This window comes from Leishmania donovani, chromosome 26, assembly GCF_000227135.1.
Source record: "Leishmania donovani BPK282A1 complete genome, chromosome 26".
Classification (NCBI taxonomy): domain Eukaryota; phylum Euglenozoa; class Kinetoplastea; order Trypanosomatida; family Trypanosomatidae; genus Leishmania; species Leishmania donovani.
In genome coordinates this window covers 306,044-326,660 of record NC_018253.1, presented here as the reverse complement: position 1 = coordinate 326,660, position 20,617 = coordinate 306,044, and the positions used below count along the sequence as shown (strand labels likewise).

At 58.8% G+C, this 20,617-nt stretch overlaps 3 protein-coding genes across 3 annotated transcripts; all 3 read right to left on the bottom strand.

Moving 5' to 3' along the window:
* Positions 1–889: 889 nt before the first annotated feature.
* LDBPK_261020 (hypothetical protein, conserved) lies at positions 890–2,539 on the bottom strand (the record flags this gene model as incomplete). The annotated part of the gene is made up of 1 exon (XM_003861641.1): positions 890–2,539. One exon carries the CDS (start codon positions 2,537–2,539, stop codon positions 890–892), a length of 1,650 nt encoding a protein of 549 aa, XP_003861689.1.
* A 1,500-nt stretch (positions 2,540–4,039) lies between these two features.
* On the bottom strand, positions 4,040–5,143 carry LDBPK_261010 (hypothetical protein, conserved; the record flags this gene model as incomplete). The annotated part of the gene is made up of 1 exon (XM_003861640.1): positions 4,040–5,143. One exon carries the CDS (start codon positions 5,141–5,143, stop codon positions 4,040–4,042), a length of 1,104 nt encoding a protein of 367 aa, XP_003861688.1.
* Positions 5,144–7,772: 2,629 nt separating this feature from the next.
* LDBPK_261000 (dynein heavy chain, putative) lies at positions 7,773–19,904 on the bottom strand (the record flags this gene model as incomplete). Its single annotated transcript, XM_003861639.1, has 1 exon — positions 7,773–19,904. The coding sequence occupies one exon, from the start codon at positions 19,902–19,904 to the stop codon at positions 7,773–7,775; it is 12,132 nt and encodes a 4,043-aa protein (XP_003861687.1).
* Between the last annotated feature and the right edge of the window lie 713 nt (positions 19,905–20,617).

Genomic DNA, 20,617 nt, shown 5'->3' with positions numbered 1-20,617 from the left:
GTGTATTCGCGTCTGGCAAAGATGTGGCACAGTACGTCTGCATAGCCACCATCTCTCACGAGTTTCCGCGTCTTTCATAAACGAGGCGTCCAGTAACACTACCGCCTTTGGTTCGCCCTTCGAAGAGAGAGAGACATCAGCTAAGAGGTTCACAATGCTGGACGGGCAGGCGGCACGCTTCGGACTCTTGAAGAGAAGGCAAGGACAAGGGCTGATGTGTGGCGGTGCTGGCGCGTCTGTGTGCCTCTCGCTTTCTCAGACTCCAAGACAAACACACACACGTAGGCTTAGGTGACAGCGGGTGCGCGCACAGCACAACATCACAACACCCCACCCCCTCTTCCTCTCCGTCTCTTTTATCTGCGCGCGTGCCTCGCTGCCCTCGAGCGTGCGCGAGCTTCAACGGCACCAGGTGCAGTCGCAAAGTGGGGAGTGTTGGACGCGAGAGAGAGAGGACGGGAGCGGTCACGAATCTCGAAGGGGTTTCCCTCACCCAGAACCTCGTCCGGCGGGCGGAGCGGTGCGCAGTGGAGGCATTCTTCGAGGTGCTTACGTCTTCTCTCCTCCCTCCGGCCCTACTCACCCTCCTCTCTGCCGTAGCTGTCTGATTGATAGCTGTGCTGTTTTTTGCTATTCCTTGTTGGCGATTAGAGAGATTCGTCGCTTTACAAACCATCAACGTCATCAACCCGCCCACATCACTTCGGCCATCCCTCACGCGACAAGGTGTCTGTGCCTGTGTGCGTGTCTGCCGTGGTGTTCTCCTGCATGGGTGCCCGATCGGAGAGAAGCGGGTCGAAGGCCGCGCACGCACCTCAGCTATGCATAACCTCGCGGTAGAGGGCATGCAGACACCGAACACGAGGGCACAGGCACCCTAATCACAAGCCTAGTCAGAGAAGAGGCGCAGAGCTGTCGTCAGCCCCACCTCTACGTACAGAAAGGCAAGAAGCGCCGCGAGCGCCGCGGCCGCCACGGCACACTCAAAGAGATACGACTTGGCCATAAAGACCTGCATTGTTTCCTCGTAGGGGCCGAATAGGGTGATACCGGGCGTACGCAGTTCCTGGTACGTCGCGACGGAGGATGCGGAGGTGAAAGCGGCCCGCTGCGCTGCTGCTGCCTGCGCACGCATGTGATGCTCTACGGTAGCGGCGTACTGCCGCAGGCCGGCACCGTTTTGCGCCACCGGCGAGCGCTGCGAGTCACTCGCGTAATGCAGCATCCCCTGAATGTACGAGGCCGCGCCAGGCCACACTGTCGTCACTCCCTCCGCGGACGGAGCCGCCTCGGCGACGATGCGCACAATGGCTTCAACGAGGTCCGCGCGCTTCGCGAGCATTGCTGCATCTGCAGCTGTGGCCGGGGGTCGGCGCAGATCACGGAAAAGCTGGTCGTTGTGGTGGACGCGGTGGGTAGAAAGTGTCATGGCGGTCATCTGACGGCTAGCAAACGCCTCATGTTCAAATTCAAGGTCGTAATGCTGGTAGTTCGTCTTGGCAGACACGACCTTCAGCGAAATGCCGAGCAACTTTGCCGCTGCCTCGACCTGCTCCACGACCTGCTGGCCATGCTGCCGCTTCATGAGAACGTCCTGGACATGCAGATAAAGGTCCGGCGCGTTCTCGCTCGTTTCACGAGGCGGCAGCAGCTCATCGAGGCAGAGAACCACCCTAAACTGATCGAGCTCCCTATCTGTGTGCTGCGATAGCCACGACGTCGTTCCAGCGTAGTTGAAGCGCGACGTGCTGCCGAGAAGCACGGTGACCTCGTACGGAGCCACAGACTCCTGCCGAGCATAAGGTGTGGACGTCAGCCGGCGCCACAGCTCCATCGCCACCACAGCGCCGGAGGTGCCGCCGCTCGTCCGGCTCGCAGGGGACACGCCAAGGGAATCAAAGTGCGCAGTGACCAGGACCTGGGGTGCGGCGGCAGCGGAGGCGGCCTTACTGCGCGTCTGCTTCGGCTTGTGCACGTAATGGCTCTCAATAGTGGCACTGGGCAGCGTCGAGTTCTCCACCAGCTCGCTCAGCCGCCGCGTCTTGGCCACGGACAGCACCACCCGCTCCGTCGCACTGCGCTGCGCCGCGACGGACAGCAGCCGCGACAGCTCCTTCGAGGCCGTGCCGTTGGGCAGAAAATAAACAGGGATGCTGGCGGCGGCGTTGCTGAAGAAGAACGAGAGCACGTCCTCGTTCGTCGTGTCCGTGTCGCACAGCTCCACGACGAGACCCTTCGCCGCCTTCGACAGCTCGGGCGCGGCGAGCTGTTGCAGAGCAAAGTTCGTGAGGTGCTCGGAGCACTGCACGTACACGGTGTAGCCGTGGTAGGACGCAGACGCCCCGGCCGTATACCGCACTATCTCGCCGCGCAGCAGCACCGCACGGCTTCCGAAGAGCAACTCATCCCCGTCGCCCAGCTGGCGGTTGAACGTGATGGCGCGATCGACTCCCACCTCCAACACCGGGCCTGCCCGCACCACGTGCTCCAGGCAGACGGTGCTGAGGAGCAGTACCGCGACGACGATACTGCGAAGCATGTCAGTGTGTGTGTGTGTGTGTGTGTGAAGAATAAACACGGGTGAGAGACGGCAACAGAGAGAGAAAGAGGAGTGGGGAGGGGAGACGACAAGGCGCACAGCTCCGGCGCTCCTTTTCCTCGCCTAATATGCCCGAAGATGCTGTGGGAAGGGAGGGTGAGTTGCCCAAGACGACGTCCTTCGTGCGCAGTGGGGATAGGGTGACAGAGTGAGAGAAGAGGAAGACACCCACACACGCACACGTACGCTGGAATGGGATTGGGGGGTGAAGCCACGATAGTCTCGAAAGCACGGTATAGTGGCGATAGTGAGAACGGTAACGAGGGAAACAGAGCAAGGAAGAGTCAGAGGGAAGGAGGGGAGGCCGAGCCGGAGTCCGACGCACAGCGGCGAGTGTGTGTGTGTGTGTGTGTGTGTGTGTGTGTGTGTGTGCTTGTGATTCTGTGAGCAAGCGGCTGGAGCGTTGGGTGAGATGGGAATGGCGCGCTTGAGCTTGAGCTGCCGAGCCGGCGATCTTTTCCCGTTGAGTGTGTAAGAGGCGCTTTTTCCCTTGTCGTCTCCCTTCAAGCACGATAGACGAAGTAGACCGGTGGAGGGGGAGGAGGGGCCGCAGAGGATTGCCAGCAGCAGATGTTCGAATCGCCCGGCGGAACGGTAGCATGAAACCACCCATGCACGCACGTGGCGAACCGAAGGAGAAACCAGAAGTTCACAGACACGCCCAAAGAGAAAGACGGCTGACACACTTTCTCTCACGCTCGCATTCAGCGACGACGCTGATTCGCTCGAGTCGGGGACCCTCTTTCCCTCTACGACTCGTCGCTTCTGCCTCCCTTACTGGGGTGCGGCGTTCGCCTTCTCCTCCCTCACTCTCTTCCACACACACACACACACACACATAGAGCTTCTCTCCCCCCGCTACCCATCACGGACCACGATGAGAGATACATAAGTAGAAACGGAAAACGGGAAGCGGAGGGGTGAGGGTGCTGAGGGGCACACGCAGAGAAGCGCTTGCGGGGACGGAGAGGAGGGGGAGCCATAGTGCGCATTGCTATGGTGTCTGTGCAGCGTAGACATCGGCGAGTGAGTGAGTGGCGACAAGCAAGTCGTAAAGAGGAAAAACGATAGAAAAAAAAGAACGGCAGCCAGCAGCGGCCAACAACGAAGTGATTCCATAAAGACCGCCGACTACTATGCAGTAAGAGCGACACGCACCCGCACGCCAGCACGCCGGTCTTGGTACACAGCTTACGCACAATAGTGGAAACGAAAGACGAGTCGGTGGATGGGCGGAGAAAGTGTGTGTGTGTGTGTTGGAAGGGGAAGTGGGGGCCAAGCGGTGATCAAGAGCACGCAAAGCAGAAGACGCGTCACCACACCCACGTGTATGGGCCTTAGCCGTTCCGCCCTCACTTTTCTCCCTACACCCCCCCCGTTCGCGTGGCGCCCACCGAGCGGCGTAGTGGCTCATTACTCCTTCGCCGCTTTCTCGGATGCCTAATCCTTGTGCCGAGCTGCTGTGGCGCAGTCTGCAGATACCGGAGCTTCGCCGTCGCTGTCACCGGTCTGCAGCTCTTCTGGAATGTCCGGGAACTTGGGATTCTGAGGGTCGATGCGGACGAGGTACGCAGCACCCTTACTTGGCTGCTTCGAAATCTTTCCTTCCCCCACGAGAGGCTCCAGCATGTACGGATGCGGCGGAGACACGTTCGCGTAGCTCACCGTCTCTGCACTGCACAGCGCCAGGAGCTCTTCTTCGGGAATAGGCAGGTTGCCGTCCTTGGCTGGGTTCAGCTCTGTTGCCTCGTGGAAGTACCGCGACACGTGGAAACCGCACAGGAGCGCATTGCAACCGTAGGTGGCAAAGTTAATGGCTTTCTGGTTCAGCATGGGGCACCGCGCCAGCGTGGGGCTCACATAGTCAATGGCCATGTTGACAAGTCCGGCCTGCTTGCCGTGCTTGTGCTGGAACATGCGCTGGCGCATCCGCAGCAGGTCGCTGATGAGCTGTTCGTACTGCTTCGCCCACTCCTTCAGGTCCGCGCTGGACGCCTCTTTGAAGCGCGTCATGGCACGCCGGAAGCGCGGCGTCATGTAATAGTTTGCCCAGTCTGTAAAGAAGAAGAGGTTTGTGAACTGTCGCTGCGCCGCCAAGTAGACGCTGGCCACGAAGAGATGCTCGAGCGGCGGCAGTGTGTCGGGACCCTTGTCGATCGTGTCTTTGATCTCCATCTCCTTCAGCACGCTGCGTTCGCACACCGTGAAGAAGTTCATGCGCAGCGCCTTGAGGTCCGCCTCCATGGGAAAGTTGTGGTAGCGCTCCGGCAGCTGCATCAGGTTTGGCGCCTCCAGTGGGCTGTAGCCGAGGGCGGTGAGCCCCAGTGCCTTGCACAGCGTCGCCAGGGTGTGATTCGCGTCGTACGGCAGAGGACTGCTGATCGCCTGGTGCTGCGTAAGGTTGAAGGGGTACTGCACAAAGCGGAAGTGGTGGTCTGCGCCGCCGGCACGCTCGGCGAGGGCCATGAGGCCATAGAGGTTGATCGTGGCCGGCTCCTTCGGCGGCGTGCGGTACTTGTCCGGCACAAGCGCATCGGGTGGCATTTCCGGATAATTGCGCGGCACCGGAGGAGCGAGGTGAGGTGAGCAGACCCCGTAGTACTGCAGCACGCCCTGCTTGACCTGACGCTCAAGATACACAAAGAGCTGGAGGATGTCGTCTTCGACGTGCTCGTCCGGTCGGCCGTCGAAGAGCGTGTGTATCCCCTCGAGCAGGAGGACGTCGATGCACTCCAGCCGCGTGTTGTAGGCAACATTGGTGAAGAAGGCATCCAGCCAGTCCGGCGACAGCCCAGCGGCCGTCGTCCGGTCTACACGGCGCAGGTTCAGCCGCGCCAGCTGTGAGTCATCCAGCTCGCTGATGCGGAAGCCGGATTTGAGGGATGTCGATGGCAGCGAGGAGGCCTTGTAGCGCTCAAAGATAGGGATGATTCGGTTGCGCACGGCCGCCGTGTTGGATGCCTCGACGCGCGTGATTTCGTCCTGGAAGCGGGGCTGCTTGATGAGGCCGCAGCGAGCTATCATTACAAAGCCGCTGCGGTCCAGCTCAAAGGCCTGCAAGGCCTCGTAAATGCCACGGGCGATGCTCTGATGTACCTCCGAGGCGGCTCCGTCGATTTCGAACACGTTGCAGCCCTTGATGATCTGAAGCTGAAGCGACTCCACCGCTTCGTTCACGTCGTTGACCATCTTGCACGTCGTGGAGCCCAGCTTGGACAGATGCCAGCCAACCGGCTCGGGGCATTGAAAGCGCCAATGCTCAAACACAGTCGATCGGTCTAGCGTGTACTTCGTGCCTTGCACCGACGCCCGACCGAGGATAGGAACAGCGCGGGACTCCCGTGCGTCTGCCTGCCCCTGCGGCCCCAGCATGCCGCGCATCGCCGACTCGGCACGATTACCGTAAATGCCGTTGATGCCGCTGGAGAAAGCGTCGCGGCCGAGCCCCTCGTCGTCCCTGCTCGCAGCCGCAGATGCATTGGGGTCGACTTTGATGTTAGACGGGAGCTGCTCCTCAATCGATTTGCGGCTAACCCAACGCGTTGGGTGGTGCATGGTGGCGCAGGAGGAGGACCGCGATGATGTAACGGTGCCCAAGGTGCGCCGCAGACCGAGACACGCATGTGTGCTCGAGGGAAGCGACGGCGAGCGTGTCCACGGCCGCGACAGCAACCAGAGCGATTGACCGGAGACAGTACTCGCAGACTCGCGGCACTGGCCGCAAGCCGCAACACAGCCACGCAGCATCACGCACCGGATAATGTGTTCTGATTCGAGCGCCAACAAGGGCCCGTGCGCGCGTGCGTGCAAGTGTATCGCTTTGCTTGGTCCTTCCTCTGGGGTTTCCTCAGCATACGCGTCTACGGATTTCGGTATGTGGGTGTATGCGCGTCCTTGGGCCTGTCTAAAAATGAAGACGGCTGGAGAGACCCACCAAGACGAGCAGGGACAGTAGCGATGAGGCCGAGAGAGAGGAGGGGAGAGAAGGAAAGGGGATCGAGGAAGAGCACTCCCAACACTGATCCATCCATCCATACACGCACACACACACACACACACGAGCGCACGCAACGAAGCACCACCTCAGAAGGGAGACACGCCAACAAAATAGAAAAGAGGAGAGGCGGTGAAGATGTGCAAGGAGAAACCAGACGTCAGAGAACGACGTGGAATGCGTGCCGTCCGTGGCTGCGTAAGTGGGTAAGCACTGGTGTCTATGGGGGTAGCAGAGCGCGGAGGGGGGGGGAAAGAAGTGGGAGGGGGAGGGGGTTCCGGTAGAATGAAGAAGAGTCGCCTCGTTGCTTTATTTTTTTGTGTGTGCAGAAACGACACGCGCCTTTAAGATATGTTGAATACGTGCGTGGTCAGGAGAAGAAAGGGAGGGGAAGGATGGTGGTGGTGGTGGATGCACCAGCGGCGAAAACAAAGAAGAGCTACTGCCTCTCAGGGCTCCTTTCGCGCTCTCGCTCTTGCCCTCTGCTAAATACGAGACTAGAGCGTCCTCCCACGGTTGTTACTGCTCAGATGAAACTCGATGTGGGCATGCGCCAGCGCACGCGCCAGTAGGGCGTGTCGGTGGAGGTAGAGAAGGCCAAAGCCGTGGCCATGGAGGAGGGGTGCAGAGAAAAGCACTGAGAGAGTGAGAGACGGACACGAGAGATGATGGCGCTGATGAGCAAGCAAAACGCACAATGGTGGGCGTTGCGTAGGCGCCTACCAGGGGTTCACTGGCATTGCTGCTCCATATTCGAGAAGCACGCGTGCAGCACTCTACCGGAAAAGCTTCCCCACCCCCTCGTTCCCGTACCAACTCCAGCCTCAGACAGGGGGAAGGGGGGAGCGACTTGGCTCATGCTCATCAGCGTCATGATAACGCTGCTCGTAATCGCAGCATGTGTGTATGCACATTATTTTTTTTTTCGCGCTGTAGTATGGGGTGATGATAAGTGCGGCGGAGGCAAACACGATGCATGCGTGAATGTGGTTATGTGCTTCCTGCCAGAAAGGGAGGACAGAGATGAACACACACGCACTCACACGAAACAAATCTGGAAAGAGAAGCCTATTGAGAGGGAGAGTACATACATAAAGAGACAGAAAAATGTTCGTGTACATCGACAAGGGCAGCGGTGCCGGCACACACATACACATAATTATAGACATGAGCACTGGCTTAATCATCCAGCATACACAGCAGCGCCACACCTCGCTCAATCCAGTGCCTCGGGCCCACCCCCGCTGCGGACGTGAGGTCGAGCGTCACGACGTAGTTGGTAGACAGGCCGGTTGTGGAGAGCGTGCCGACACGGGCGGACGTCTTGTAAAGCGGGCACGCATAGGATTCAGCCGTCGCCGTCGTTTCGCTGAGCCGTACGGGCTCAAGGTGGATGACCGGCATAGGCGCATACAGTTCACCTGGCTTGCTCTCTACCAGCGTCGAGCTGTCTAGATCGAAGCCGGCGCCTTCGACAAAGACGCCGTGGATGTACACACCATTCTCCACGCTGTCCTCAATATCCTCCGGCAGCTCGTAACATGTCACGTGGGTGCAGAACTTCACCTCGTCAATCGGCACCTGGTGCATACGGCTGTATGTCTGCAGCACGCCGGTGAGAAACCCTTGCGGAAAGAAGAAGCCGGAGATCCAGAAGCTGGTCGGCAGTCCGTTGTCGTTCCAGTCGCGGAAGAACTCGATGCGCTTCAGCGTGTCCTCATACCAGGAGGCAAGCGGTTTTCGCGAGAGGTAGCCGCCGTCTTGCCACGGCTTTGGCACCTGTCCCAGCAGCATCGCGTCGAACATGGCCTCGAGCTCCGCAGACATGACCACCTCACCTTTGATCGCCCGCCGCAGCAGGTGCAGCGTTCGCTCCAGCTTTGCGAGCACGCCGTTGAAGAACAGGATCTCCTGGCTTGCCACGGTGCCGAGCGAAATCATTGTGCCCGCCTCGGTGAGCCGATACGTGTCTGGGTGCGCGTGCGTCTTGTCGATAGCCGCGGGCAGCCGCCGCTGAAACTCATTCACCATCTCTAACACCTTGTCCTCCGGGCTGCGGCCCGCCGCCGCCTTTGTGCGCGGCTGCACGGACAGAATGGCGGCGAGTTGGCGCCGCACTGTGTTCTTGTTAAAGGTGATATCCGCGTTTGCGTGAAGCCCGAACAGCTGAGGGCTCTCGAAGGTCGGCAGGTCATTCAGGTACGCACAGATGCTGGCGAGCGACGACACATCCTCTGGGATGTGGTAGATGCCATCCGGCGAGACGTCGAACTGCGTGTTCGGCGCAACAACGTCGTCGTTGAAGAACTTCACAAGGATAGTGGATAAGCAACGGCTGTCCAAAAAGTCCGTCACACGACCACCGTAGTTGATGACCCCGACCATGTAGCGCAGCGCACCCCACGGCACGGCCTCGTCCTCGTCTTTCAAGTACGTCTGCAGCGACTGCAGACTCGCCGAGAGGTCCGGCTGATTCCATTCGTACGGGATATTCCAACCAAGCGGGCCGAAGCGGCGGCGCTCCTGGATGACGGCGTGGAAAAATGCCAGTGAGAGAAGCATGCGGCGCCACGTCGTCGGGTTGCGGGGGCAGCTGTTCCACAGATCCTCCGTCACTGCCACAGCGAAGGTGTCGCGCATGTTCGCCTTCAGCCCCTGCGGCGGCTCCTTCACCACCTTCACGCCCGACTGCAGCAGCAGTACCGGGAAGGAGGACACCGGCATCGTGGTGAGCCACAGCCGGAAGTCGCGCTGCACCTCGCGGTGCGTCAGCTCCTCCAATATGTGCTCTAGCGACGGCATCCACGACGTGTACACGTGGCAGTTCTGAAGGTATACCCAGGCCCCTGTCTCGGTGCTGGCGACCCGGATCATCTCCTCGGCCTTGCGGCCCTGATCCTGGCCAAGCGACAGCATCATCTTGCGCGCGCCAAAGCCTTTGCGCTCTGCAAACTCCGTGAAGAGCTGCGTTGGGTCCGTGCCAGGAGTCAGCACAAAGATCACCGGCGCTGTCGGAGTGCTGTCCTGGTAGCACCCTTCGAGGTCGAAAGCGGGGCTCTCCGTGAAGGCCTTGCCAAGCTCGCTTTCGATGAGGCGGGAGAGTCCGTAGTTGAGCAAATCCTCCCGGAACACTTTAAGGATGAGCAGTCGCTGCCACGGTGAGTAGGAGCCGAGGCTGGCGGGGTAGGACTCGTAGGCTTTCTCCCCGGCGTACCACTCGCTCCATTCCGCCTCGTTGTCTATGACCGAGTCCTTGAGTGAAGCAAAGGCTCGCAAGGTCTCCGCCAGCGCCGTCAGTTCATTCCATGCCGGCAGCGTCAACCACACCGGCGGCGGGTCCATCTCCTCATCCACGAAGCGCTTCCCCTCACTCCCTTTGAGGAGGAAGGACCACTCTTCGTCAGCGATAGTGCCCTCTTGCCGCGCTACGTGCACGTAAAGAAGAGCGGCGAAGATGAGCTTGTCCGCCTTGAAGAGTCCGCGGCAGATGGCGTTGTAGGAGCGCAGCGTCACAGCCGGCAGCAGGATTTCCACGCGCTGGCTCACAGAGTCCTGCTTCTCTGTTTGCCGAAGCGTCAGGACAAAAAGCTGCTTGAAGAAGTCGAGAGAGTTTTGGTACATGTGGTTCAGGCCAGCGAGCTCTGTGATGACGGCGTAGACGGTGGCGCCGCGCCGCGCAACGGGGCGGTAGCGGTCACGCGCTGCCTCGATATCTCGCTGCGTCTCCTCCGCCACTCGCAGCGCATCGCTCACGCTCTCGCTCATCGTCTTGGCCTCCTGCAGGGTATTCACAAGCTGCTCGTTGTCGAGGATGTTGCCGGTCGACGAGGCCAGCAGCTTCAGGATCCTGTCCTCCAGCGCCTTAAGCTCGTCCTTGCCGTGTGCAATGTCCAGCACCGTCTGATCTGCCCGCTGCTCCAGCTCCGACATCTCCACCCGCACCACATCCGCGAGCAGCTGGTTCTCCAGCCCCGTCTGCGTCACCGTGAAGTTGATGATGGTCGCCTTGATCTGCAGCTCTGGCAGAAAAAAGGGGTTCGCCAGCTTGGTCGTCATGTAGAGCCGGAACTTCGGGTCGTAGTCCACCTCGCTGTCGCCGAGCTTGATGAGGAGTCTGCCCTGCGAGCGGTACGTCTGCTGCAGCAGCACTGGGTCAAGTGCCGCGTCCAGCGACTCACCGACGTTCTCGATTAGTACCGGCAGCCCAACGCGGATGGCGTTCTCCAGTGTTCGCATGTAGTTCGCGTCCGTTAGCTTTATCACCCGCAAGTTGTTCTCCTTCTCCATGGCGCGAATCCAGCTCACCGCCTGCCCCTGCGGGTCGATGCACAGGCACCAGCGCCGCGACTTGCTCACGATGACGCCATTCTCCACACTGAAGGGGTCTGTCGGGAGGCCTTGCTGCGCCCAGGTGCGGATGCGCACCGGGTCCATGATGCTGGACAGCTGAAAGCCCGAGCCGCCGATGGGCAGCCCAAGCTCCACACACTTAGCGTGCCACGCTTGCAGAAGGCGATTACGGTAGGGCGCCGTAAAGGGTCCTAGGTAGGCTACGGCGCCGGCGGCCAGCGCCACGGTGCCGGGATGGCCCGCCTTCTCCGCCATGAGCTTCGCCACGGTCTGCACCCAGCGGGACTGCTCCGAGGCTAGGCCGTTCATCAGCTGCTCTGCTCGTTCTAGCCGCAGCGTGGTCAGGTCGATGTCCTCCTCCAGCTGATGCTTCTTGAGCACATTCTCCTTCATCTCGGACTGCAGGGTGGCCAGCTTTTCCTCAATGCTGCGCAGGCGGCTACGAGCGGCCTCGAGGGCTTGTGTGGCCACAGCGACCTTGCCTTCCGCCTCCGCCAACCGCGCCCGCTTCGGTGCAACGACCTTCACCACCTCGTAGTAGTTGTTCATCGCCATCACCCACATCGCCAGAGACTTGCACGCCTTGGAGCTTTTCGCCACCTCCTCCGGCTGGAAGTCTGGGTTGTTGATGTATTTCTGGATTGCCTTGATCGTCTTCTCGGAGAGGTCGTCGCGCTTATAGTTCTGGAGATCCTTGATGAAGTCCATGCGGCTCATCACCAGCTTCGCCCGGTCCCAACTGAGGTCCTTCTCTCCGAGCAGCACCAGCACTGCCTCCAGCACGAGCACGACGCGAACGGCAGGCTTCAAAAAACTGCGCACCTCACGAATGTCGTCGGTGCGCAGGTCGGCCAGCGCGTCCTCAGCGGCTTTCAGAATCGGCATGGCCTTGTCCAGCTCCGCCTGGCACTCGCCGCGGATGCTATCGGCTTCCGCCTGGATTTCACTCGCACCCTCTTCCTCCTCCGCGCACTGCTTGCGGACCAACTCGGCGGACTCCTGTTCCTTCTCAACCCGGCGCATGATCTCTTCCGTGTTCTTGGCCGCCTCCACAAGCCTGGGATGCATTTCGATCAGCTTCGCTTTCATGGCATCCACCATCGTCCGTGTGCTGTGCAGAGTGTCGAGGCCACCCTGGTACCGCTCCACCTGCTCCGCCACGGACTTGTCCAGCTCCTCCAGCAGCTGCCGGTAGCTCGTGAGCAGTCCCAGATATGACGTCGGAGTGGTGTACGTTCGCCGCCGCAGCTCACTGTAGAACAGCTCCGATGCCTCCTGTACATCCACGTGGATGGCGACGCACAGCTCAATCAGGCGCGCCTTGTCGCACCCCTCCATGGAGAGGTTTGCCAGGACGCGGTCAGCCACAGACGCCAGAGCGTCGCACGGCCACTGGTCAAACCAGTCAATGGTGCAGCAGTTAACGAGCGACGGAAACATGCGCAGGCGCCGGCGGAACTGCTCGCCCACCGGCGACATCGCCATTACAATATGAACCTGGTCGCGGCACATGCTCACAAAGTGGGAGAAAATGGTGTTGCGTGTTTCACGCTTTCCAGCCGCGACGGCGTACGGGCGAACAGCCTCCACAATCTGATCCACCTCCTCGGACTCCATCAAGTTTGGCACCTCTCCGGTGTTCAGTAGGTTGTTGATGTCCTCCAGCATCTCCTCGTGCACGAGCTGGGTGTCAGACAGGTAAAAGAGAACGGGCTTGTCGTGGCGCGCGCTGTCGAGCAGCACCTTCTTGAGGACGTCGTGAAACTCATTCATGTTGAAGGTGCGCGTGATGGTCACCTCGTAAATGGGTAAGCTGCAGATGAAGGCGGCGAGCTTGCAGAGTGACTGGCGGCCGGTGCCACCCATGCCCACGACGACTGCGTGGCCGCGCGGCTGGCGGAGCACACGGCACAGGCGCGCTACATGCTGCACAGCATCTTTAAAGAAAACCAGCTCAACCTCCTTGTTGTACTCCATGTTGAAGCCGTTCTGGTACTCCGTCAGCCCGCGTCCAATCGCGTCCGTCGTTTCGGTGATCTCCTCGTAGTGCGCGCGATCGCGGCGCATGAAATCGCCAAAGATGAGCTCCTCGTAAACCGGATTCCAGGGATGCTGCAGCACGCTACTGCACACCTCCGACAGCGTCGACCACCACCACGCGCGGTCCGCAGCGTCGATCAGGCGATCGTGGAAAGTGCGCGAGACCTCGTGCAGGAAGAGGCGGTGGAAAGCCTCCGGCGAAGATGTCACGCGCGGTGAGGTTTGCATGATACCCTGGATGACCTTGCCAAGGTCTCGCAGGTTGAACGTGTAGTGCGAACGCGTCGGCGTCGGCAGCTTCTCCTGAGTGATGCGCTCATAGCACGCCAAGGTGGCGGCCACGAGCTTCGTCGACAGGGCCCGAATCTCGGCCGATTCCCATTGGTGCAGAAAGCCGTGCAGGAGCGAGCCAAAAATGCGCCGCGTCGACGATTCGGACAGTGCCGGCTGGCAAATCAGATGAAAGCGTGAGGTGAGGCGCTGTGTCATTTCGCTGCGGCCGCCGCCCGGTACACCACACGCCGCGAGCACCAGCACGTCGTGCAGTTCCTTGAAGAAGGCCGGGCTTTTGTGCGTGTCATAGAAGCCGCCCTGTGAGATGAGCTGCCGGAGCAGCTCCAGCGGCGGCGAGGCACCGTAGATCTCCGGGGTTGGCATGTTGATGTCGTCCACGAACAGGATGGCACGCTTGCCTGGCGTGGGGCCGAGGGCCGTGCTGCGGATCTTGTGCAGCTTGTTCTCCAGACGATCCTCAATGTCTTTGCCGCGCGTCTGCGCGGAAAACACCATACTGAACGACTCCCATACGCTTGCCGGATCATCCGTGTTCAGAGCACTTGCAAGGAAGCTTGTAACTCCAAGCGACTTGCCGGTGCCAGTCACGCCGTTGACGAGAATGTGCTGCGAGGACGCCGTCAGCACGCTCAACAGAGTACTGAGCGCTACCCCTTCAGCGGTCGGGACCACCAGATCGAAGTATGAGCTACGACGGTTGTACAGGAACGTCGGGACGAGGTGGTTCCACGTAATGAATTGCATTGACGGGCGGTGCACCACATAGTCGTACAGGCTGACTCTCCGATGCGTCCCTTCCGACTCGGCTGCCGCGCTGGAGGAGAGGGGCAGCAAGTCCGGCAGCACAGCCTCCACCTTGTCACGCAGAAACGCACTGAAAACGTCGCGCGCGTCGTCGCGCAGGTTTCCGCCAACGGCCCACACAAAGGCCATCAGGAAGTACATGTCGAAGAGCCGGCGCTCGTCCAGCGTCGCGGCCGTGGTGTTGGTGATCGCCGGCCGCGCAAACTCTGCCGGTGTGCTCGGTATAGGCATGGCTGCCGCCAGTGAAGAGCTTCGCTTTGTAGCCGCGTAGGTGTCTGTGTCCCCGTGCGGCGCCCAGCTGCCATCTTCGTCGTCTGCTTCCAGGGTCTCGGCTGGGGTGATCGCCTCGCGCGGCCACACCGCGGCGTCCTCGGAGGTAGCTAGAAAGCCCTGCAAAAGCTCCACGCAGTTCACAGCCAGCTGTGCGTCGATGGACGGGATCCACTCGCGGCAGTTGGTGCGCACAAAATCTAGCGTGTCGGGCAGCAGCCTGTCGAGCAGCTCTAGCAGGCGATCAGCGTGCAGGCGAGTGTCTTTCTTTGCCTTTGCCTCGATGAGGCTGCGGGCGATGGGCACCCAGCCCCGGTTGCCATCCATATAGTACGGCTCCATGTAAACCATGCCGCAACGGGATACGGTGGCCGGCGAGGCCACGCGCAGGTCTTGCACCTCGAATATGAACGTGGCCGTCGCCGGCAACTTGATGCGCTCGCCGTTGAAGAGGCAGAGTAGCTTGTTGTCATCGAGGACCGTATTCATATTCTCGATCCAGACAGCGTCGACGGGGCCGTCGAACACAACCCACTGCCGGTCAAGTTTTGTCAAGGCCGCTCGGGTAATGCCGCGGGCGATGTTGCTCAGAATACCATCCGTCCACTCGCGCGTAATCTCGTTCACCTGCCCGTACAACTCGCCCATCGAGACGGACTTGGGATTCAGAAGGTGGATGTGCACAGGGTTGAAGAGCGGTAAGTTGCCCTCGGCGTCGTGGCCGTCCTGCTTGATGCGCGTGAGCGCCTGCTTAACAGTGTGCAGCACGGTGGACTTGCCGCTGAAGGTCTGCCCCACCAACATCACGCCGTGCCGTACGACAAGCGTGTCGTACAGCTGCATCGCCTTCGTCACGAGGCCCTCCACCACCTGCCGCCCGTCCGCCGTGAGCTGGCGGTGGATGTAGTCGAGCAGCAGCGTGTTCGAGTTCTCCTCCACCACGACAGTCGGGAACAGGTCCTTGAGGAGCGCCATGAAAAGAGTTGTATCGTCGCGAAGGAACTTCGGCACATTCGCGTCCCGCATCGCCCGGATCAGGAGCATGTCCTCACTCTCGTTCGGGCTCTGCCGCTTCAGCGAGCCGGCCATGACCAAGATCGACTTGACGGCGCGCATACCGAAATCGTAGTGGTCCTGCTTCGACAGCTGCTCGGAGCTGAGCTTGTACAGCTGCACCATCTTCTGCGCCAGCGTCCGCGCGTTAGCGAAGCCTTCGGAGTAGAACATGATCTCCGCGATCAAGGCGTAGTCTGGGATCATCATGCAAATCGGTCGGAAGAGTGCCTTGAGGTTGTCGGGCAGCTCCGTGCGGCCGGCGTAGCCGGGGTTCATGGTGACGAAGACACCAAAGTTGGGGCTGAGGCGGATCGGGTGCCCGTCAAAGTCCATCCGTTCCAACCGCTGATCCAGTGCCAGAACAATGTCCAGCATTTGCTGCGCAATCACGGAGAGCACCTCCAGCTCAATACGATTGAACTCGTCGAAGCAGGCCCAGGCGCCAGCCTGCGCCAAGCCGGCAAACATGCGCGACATCGTCTTATAGTGAATGCCGTCGGAGCAGTTGAAGACGACAACCTGCCTCGCCAGCGCCTTGCCGAGATCTTTCACTGATTCTGTCTTTCCGGTACCTGCGGGACCCTGCGGGGCGGCGCCGAGGTTCATCGCGAGTGCATTGGTGCAGGTCAAAAAGGCACGATCGGTGAGTGGGGTGATGACGAGACGCGGCTGGTTGCCGAGGTACTCGTAGCCGTACCAAAGATGCGCGTTGCAGTGGTGGATCGCGACGTTGTTGCCGCCGCTTTGCGCCTGGCGTGGGTCCGGCTCCCAGTAGTAACGCAGCTGCTGATACCATGCAAAGTCGTCCACACTCGCCACGCTCTCGTCGCTCAGGTTGTGCACGATGTCGCGGTTGTGCACATTCAGGACAATCAGAGTGCCGACAAGCATACGCTGCAGCTTCGACAAAGGTTGGCGTGTCAGCTCGACCATGCTGAGAATTTGGCCGTGGTAATCGTTGTAGAAAGGCTGAAGCGATGCGCTGTCGATAGCCGCCTCCACTTGACCCGTCCAGAGAATCATGTCCACAGCCTGAATGCACTGCGCCGGGTGCTGGAAGATCCACTCCTCCCGCTTGCGCTGGGGCGCCATTTCGATGGTGCGGTGCATGTGCAAGAGGAGCGACGTCTTCATCACACGCTCAATGTCGCTCAGCCACTGCTCCACGTTGCCGATAGGGTACACGGGCGTCTCGAAGGGCACCTGCTCGCCCTCCCCTGAGACCATCCCAACAATCTCGGAGCACTCCTCGTCAGAGAAGAGCAGCGACGCAATGGAGTCGAAGCATTTGGACAAGTGCGGCTGAACAGCCTTTGGATTCCGCACGTCTGACAAAATGGAGAGCAGCTCGTCGTTGGACAAGAAGTAAAAGCGTGGGAAAGCAATGCGCTTCGTCTCCAGGTAGTCCTCCAATTTTTTTTGAATGACGTCTATGTTCGCATTATTTCTCTGTAAGTCCTCCAACACCCCGTCCTCGGTGCAGATCTGAAACACGTTCTTCTGGCTGTGCGCCTTTGACGTGAGCGAGCGAAACAAGCGGTCCACACCGTCAAACATCTCGCTTTCCTCAGGCAGCTGCTCCTTGATATCGTCAGAGGAAAAGATAAATTCCAGGTACATCCAGTTCTTCTGCAGCGTAATCCACTCCTCAATGACATTGCCCACAACTCGAAGATCGCGCATCCACTTTTCTACCTTGTGTCGCACAGATGCAACAAATCGCGATGCCATCGTGGTCTGCAGCTCGATTTGATGATCATCCAACTGTTGAATCACTTCCTCCAAGTCATCCAAAATGAATACACTGTCGCGGTCCTTGTACGGCTTAGTCATGAAGTTCAAGGTGTCCCACCGCTGCCGGATCAAGTCCAAATCGTTGGAAATCTTCCATTCGCCAGTCGCAAGACCAGACTGCTCCGCTAGTGCCTCTTTGAAGGAAAAGATGTCCCACTCCTCCAGCGAGTTCAGGTTCAGGTCATCGTGGTAGCCGTAGGCGGTGCCTGTGACTTGCTTCAGCACGGTGTTCCAGTGCTCTGCTGTCATATGCTTGTTGCCACAATCGTGAATCACAGGCATGTTGGCGCGGAGAGATTGCAACTCCTCCAACAAATGCGGTGCCACCTGATCTTCGTAGTTGCGCTCCAGCATCGTGCGGTTTACCAAGCCTGCGCGACGAATCATAAGATTCACCTGCTCCTCCATTTCGATAGTGTCCAGCTCCTTGACGGGAGTTTCAAACCAGTACTCTGACTTTTTATTGAATGAGTCTAGCATACTCCACGTTTCCTCGCGTGCTTGGTAGAGCGTTTTCACGTCGCTGACGAATGTCCAGTCAAAAGGTGGTAAGTTGAAAAGAGCCGCAAAGCGGCTCAGTTGCCCCTCTCCCATCTCCACCTCGCCCAGCTTAGCATTTATGTCAGCCAGGTATTGAAGGAGTGGTTCCGTGCGGTCGGTCAGGAGAGAGAATTCCTCGCCTAGCAAAATTTCGTTAAGACCACCGCACTGCTCCTCTACATTTGCCACCTCTGACTGCAGCGTGTCGACATGCGCAGGCATTTCCTCCTCGATAAACTGTTCTGCATGAATCCGGGCTTCATCAAAGAGGCTGTGCAGAGACTTTGTCGCAGAACTGCCGCCCAACGTGCGCTCGCGCAGCTGATTGTCTTCGTCATCGCTGAAGTCGACCTGCTGCTTGTCCATTAGGTCGCAGAGCGCCTCCACCTGCGAAACCTTCGCGTCTGTTTCGCTGGAGTTTTCAGCTATTTCTTTGAACACTGCAGTGTAGTCGGCGAACTCGCGCAGCACCTGCGGGCGCTCGTTCATGGCCTGCGCTTTGGACTTGAAATAGGCGTTCAGCTCTCTGATCATGTCGCGCGCCGTGTTCCGCAAGCAGGCGCTGATTGCATCACGCAGGATTGTCATGCGCGGCTCGATCTCCGTCTTCAGCTTTGCAGCATTTATCCACAGCAAGCATCCAACGTATGTGGCGATGAGCACACGAAGCGAGTCCTGGGCTTCTTGGAGGCGGCGGTACAGCTTCGCTAGGCTCGCAGCTGACAAAACCGCCTCGCTTGCTTCCTGCTTGCATTCTTCCGAAATCGCCTCCCACGATTTTTGCAAAAACTGAATATGTGGCACGGTTGCAAGGTATGCGGCCAGGCGGCTGTCAGCTTTTTCGTAGTCACTGTGCAGAATCGAAAGCAGCGCTGTATGAATGTACACCACTCTAGCATTCGTCCTCAGCTCATCGCCAATGCTCCACACCGTCGGCGGCGACGGAAAAAGAGCTTTGAAGTGCTTTTGTTCGCATAAGCGGGGCCCCACAGTGGCCGTGTCTGTGCAACCAGAGAGCAGCTCCGCAAAAAGAGCGCGAAAAGCGGACTCTTTCGGGTCAAAAACGATGGTTGACTCCTCGGGACGTAGAAGCACCTGGAAGCCGACTTTTCGAACCTCGCTTTGCGCTTGTCCGCGAACGAGATTGAGAAAAGTCTGGAAAACAGATAGCACCCGCTGGAAGAGCCGCTCAGACGTTAGGAAGTCGATGAGCCGAGTAAAGACGTGCAGTTTCGAGTATTCGACTAGACTTCGCTTCAGTTCACGCATTCGCCGCTCCAAGTCCTCGCGTGCGTCGAGCATTGACTTTTCCTTGCGCTTCACCCGGGTATCAGAGACTTCGCTGGCGGCAACCGTGAGAAGGTACTGCGCTAGCGCCTCTCGTGTGTTAATGTCGGGGACGTCTGCACGGTGCTGCAGAACCTCTACCAATTTTGTCACCTTCTCCTCCATGTGCTCCATGACGCCGTTGATAAACACGGAAGCCTTCTGCCGCTGAATCGATTGCCCGAGACTGTAATCGTCCACAACGTAATCGTGCTTGCCCTGCGGATCGTACTCGATCAGCTTCGCGTCGGATATAGTATGTGAGTACTTCACCAAGTCCAGTATCGGATAGGCAAACGTAGGTCTCGCAACTAGTAGGTCTTTCACAAGCGACCTCCGGGTTGCGGCGTACTTGCGCTGCTTTAGCTTCATTTGCAGACGAAGAAATGCTTTGTAAAGCAAGAAGTTCTTGAAAAATGGAATTTTGCGCAGGATGTTGAACAGCGATGCCTCTTTCATCCAGTCAGCAAGGGTCATCACCTCCGACGGCATGCCAGGCCGCACATGCACAATTCCGGTCGCGCTCAGTATGTAGTGCTCGGGCTCCTCAGAGCCCTTCTTTGTAGCCACCAAATCGTACGGGCAAAAATCTAACCCCTTTGGCGCATAGTTTAGGAAAACATGCTTCACGCTCGTGGAATCGCCATTGGCAGTGAAAAAAGCAACAGCCTCTTCAGATGTGTGAATGTTTCGCAGTATCGGCTCATCTTTCGGCGCAACACGCTTTTCGCGTGCCCTAGCAGGCCTGCGACTTGCTTTTTGAATCATGCGAAGCAGCTCCACATCTTTATCATAAGGAACACTGGCAGCAGCAGTCGGGTCTGCGGCTGTGCACATGCCCTCCGCTCTCCGCAGGTCTTGAGTGAGTTTCTCCGATGTCACCGAAGACCCATGAAATATGAAGGATGACGGGCTTTGGAACTTGTAGAGCTGAGGAGCATTTCGCGTGCGCTCCAGGCCGCTATTTACATGTGCCTCTAGCTGGGAGGCTGCTGCGGCCTTAGGCCATGCACCTTCCTCAAGCCTCCTTCGGAAAGATGAGTTTTTAGGATTCATGTCTGCAGAGTCAAGACTCGATCAGGGTGCAAACTCACAGGAGTATCCCGTTAACGACGCTGTTCCTTCTAGTTACTGTGATTGAATTGCCGCAAGGAAAGCAGGAGGTAAATTGAGAGAGAGATCAAGTGTGGAAAAACGCTTGTCAAAGATCTAGAGTTTGTTCCCGTGCACAATAGGAGGAGGATGCTGCGCGCACACTATACAGGAACAAAAAGCCATCGGAACAACCAGACAATACATGTGCTGGGTTAAGAGCCTGTACGGTCAGCCAAAATGATTTGCGTCCTGGAATGTAGAGCAATTCATACAAGCACTTGAGGCTGCGACGACGTGGCGCCTCATACCAAGTATAATCCACAAATCTTAGAGTGGTGCACAAACTACATTAAAGATCAGTGCATGTTCTTCAATTCGTTGCTGCAGGTGGCTCCTGCTAGAGATGCACTCTATGTTTGTCGTCGGCGTTTCCATAGCGGGCAAGGAACATTGTC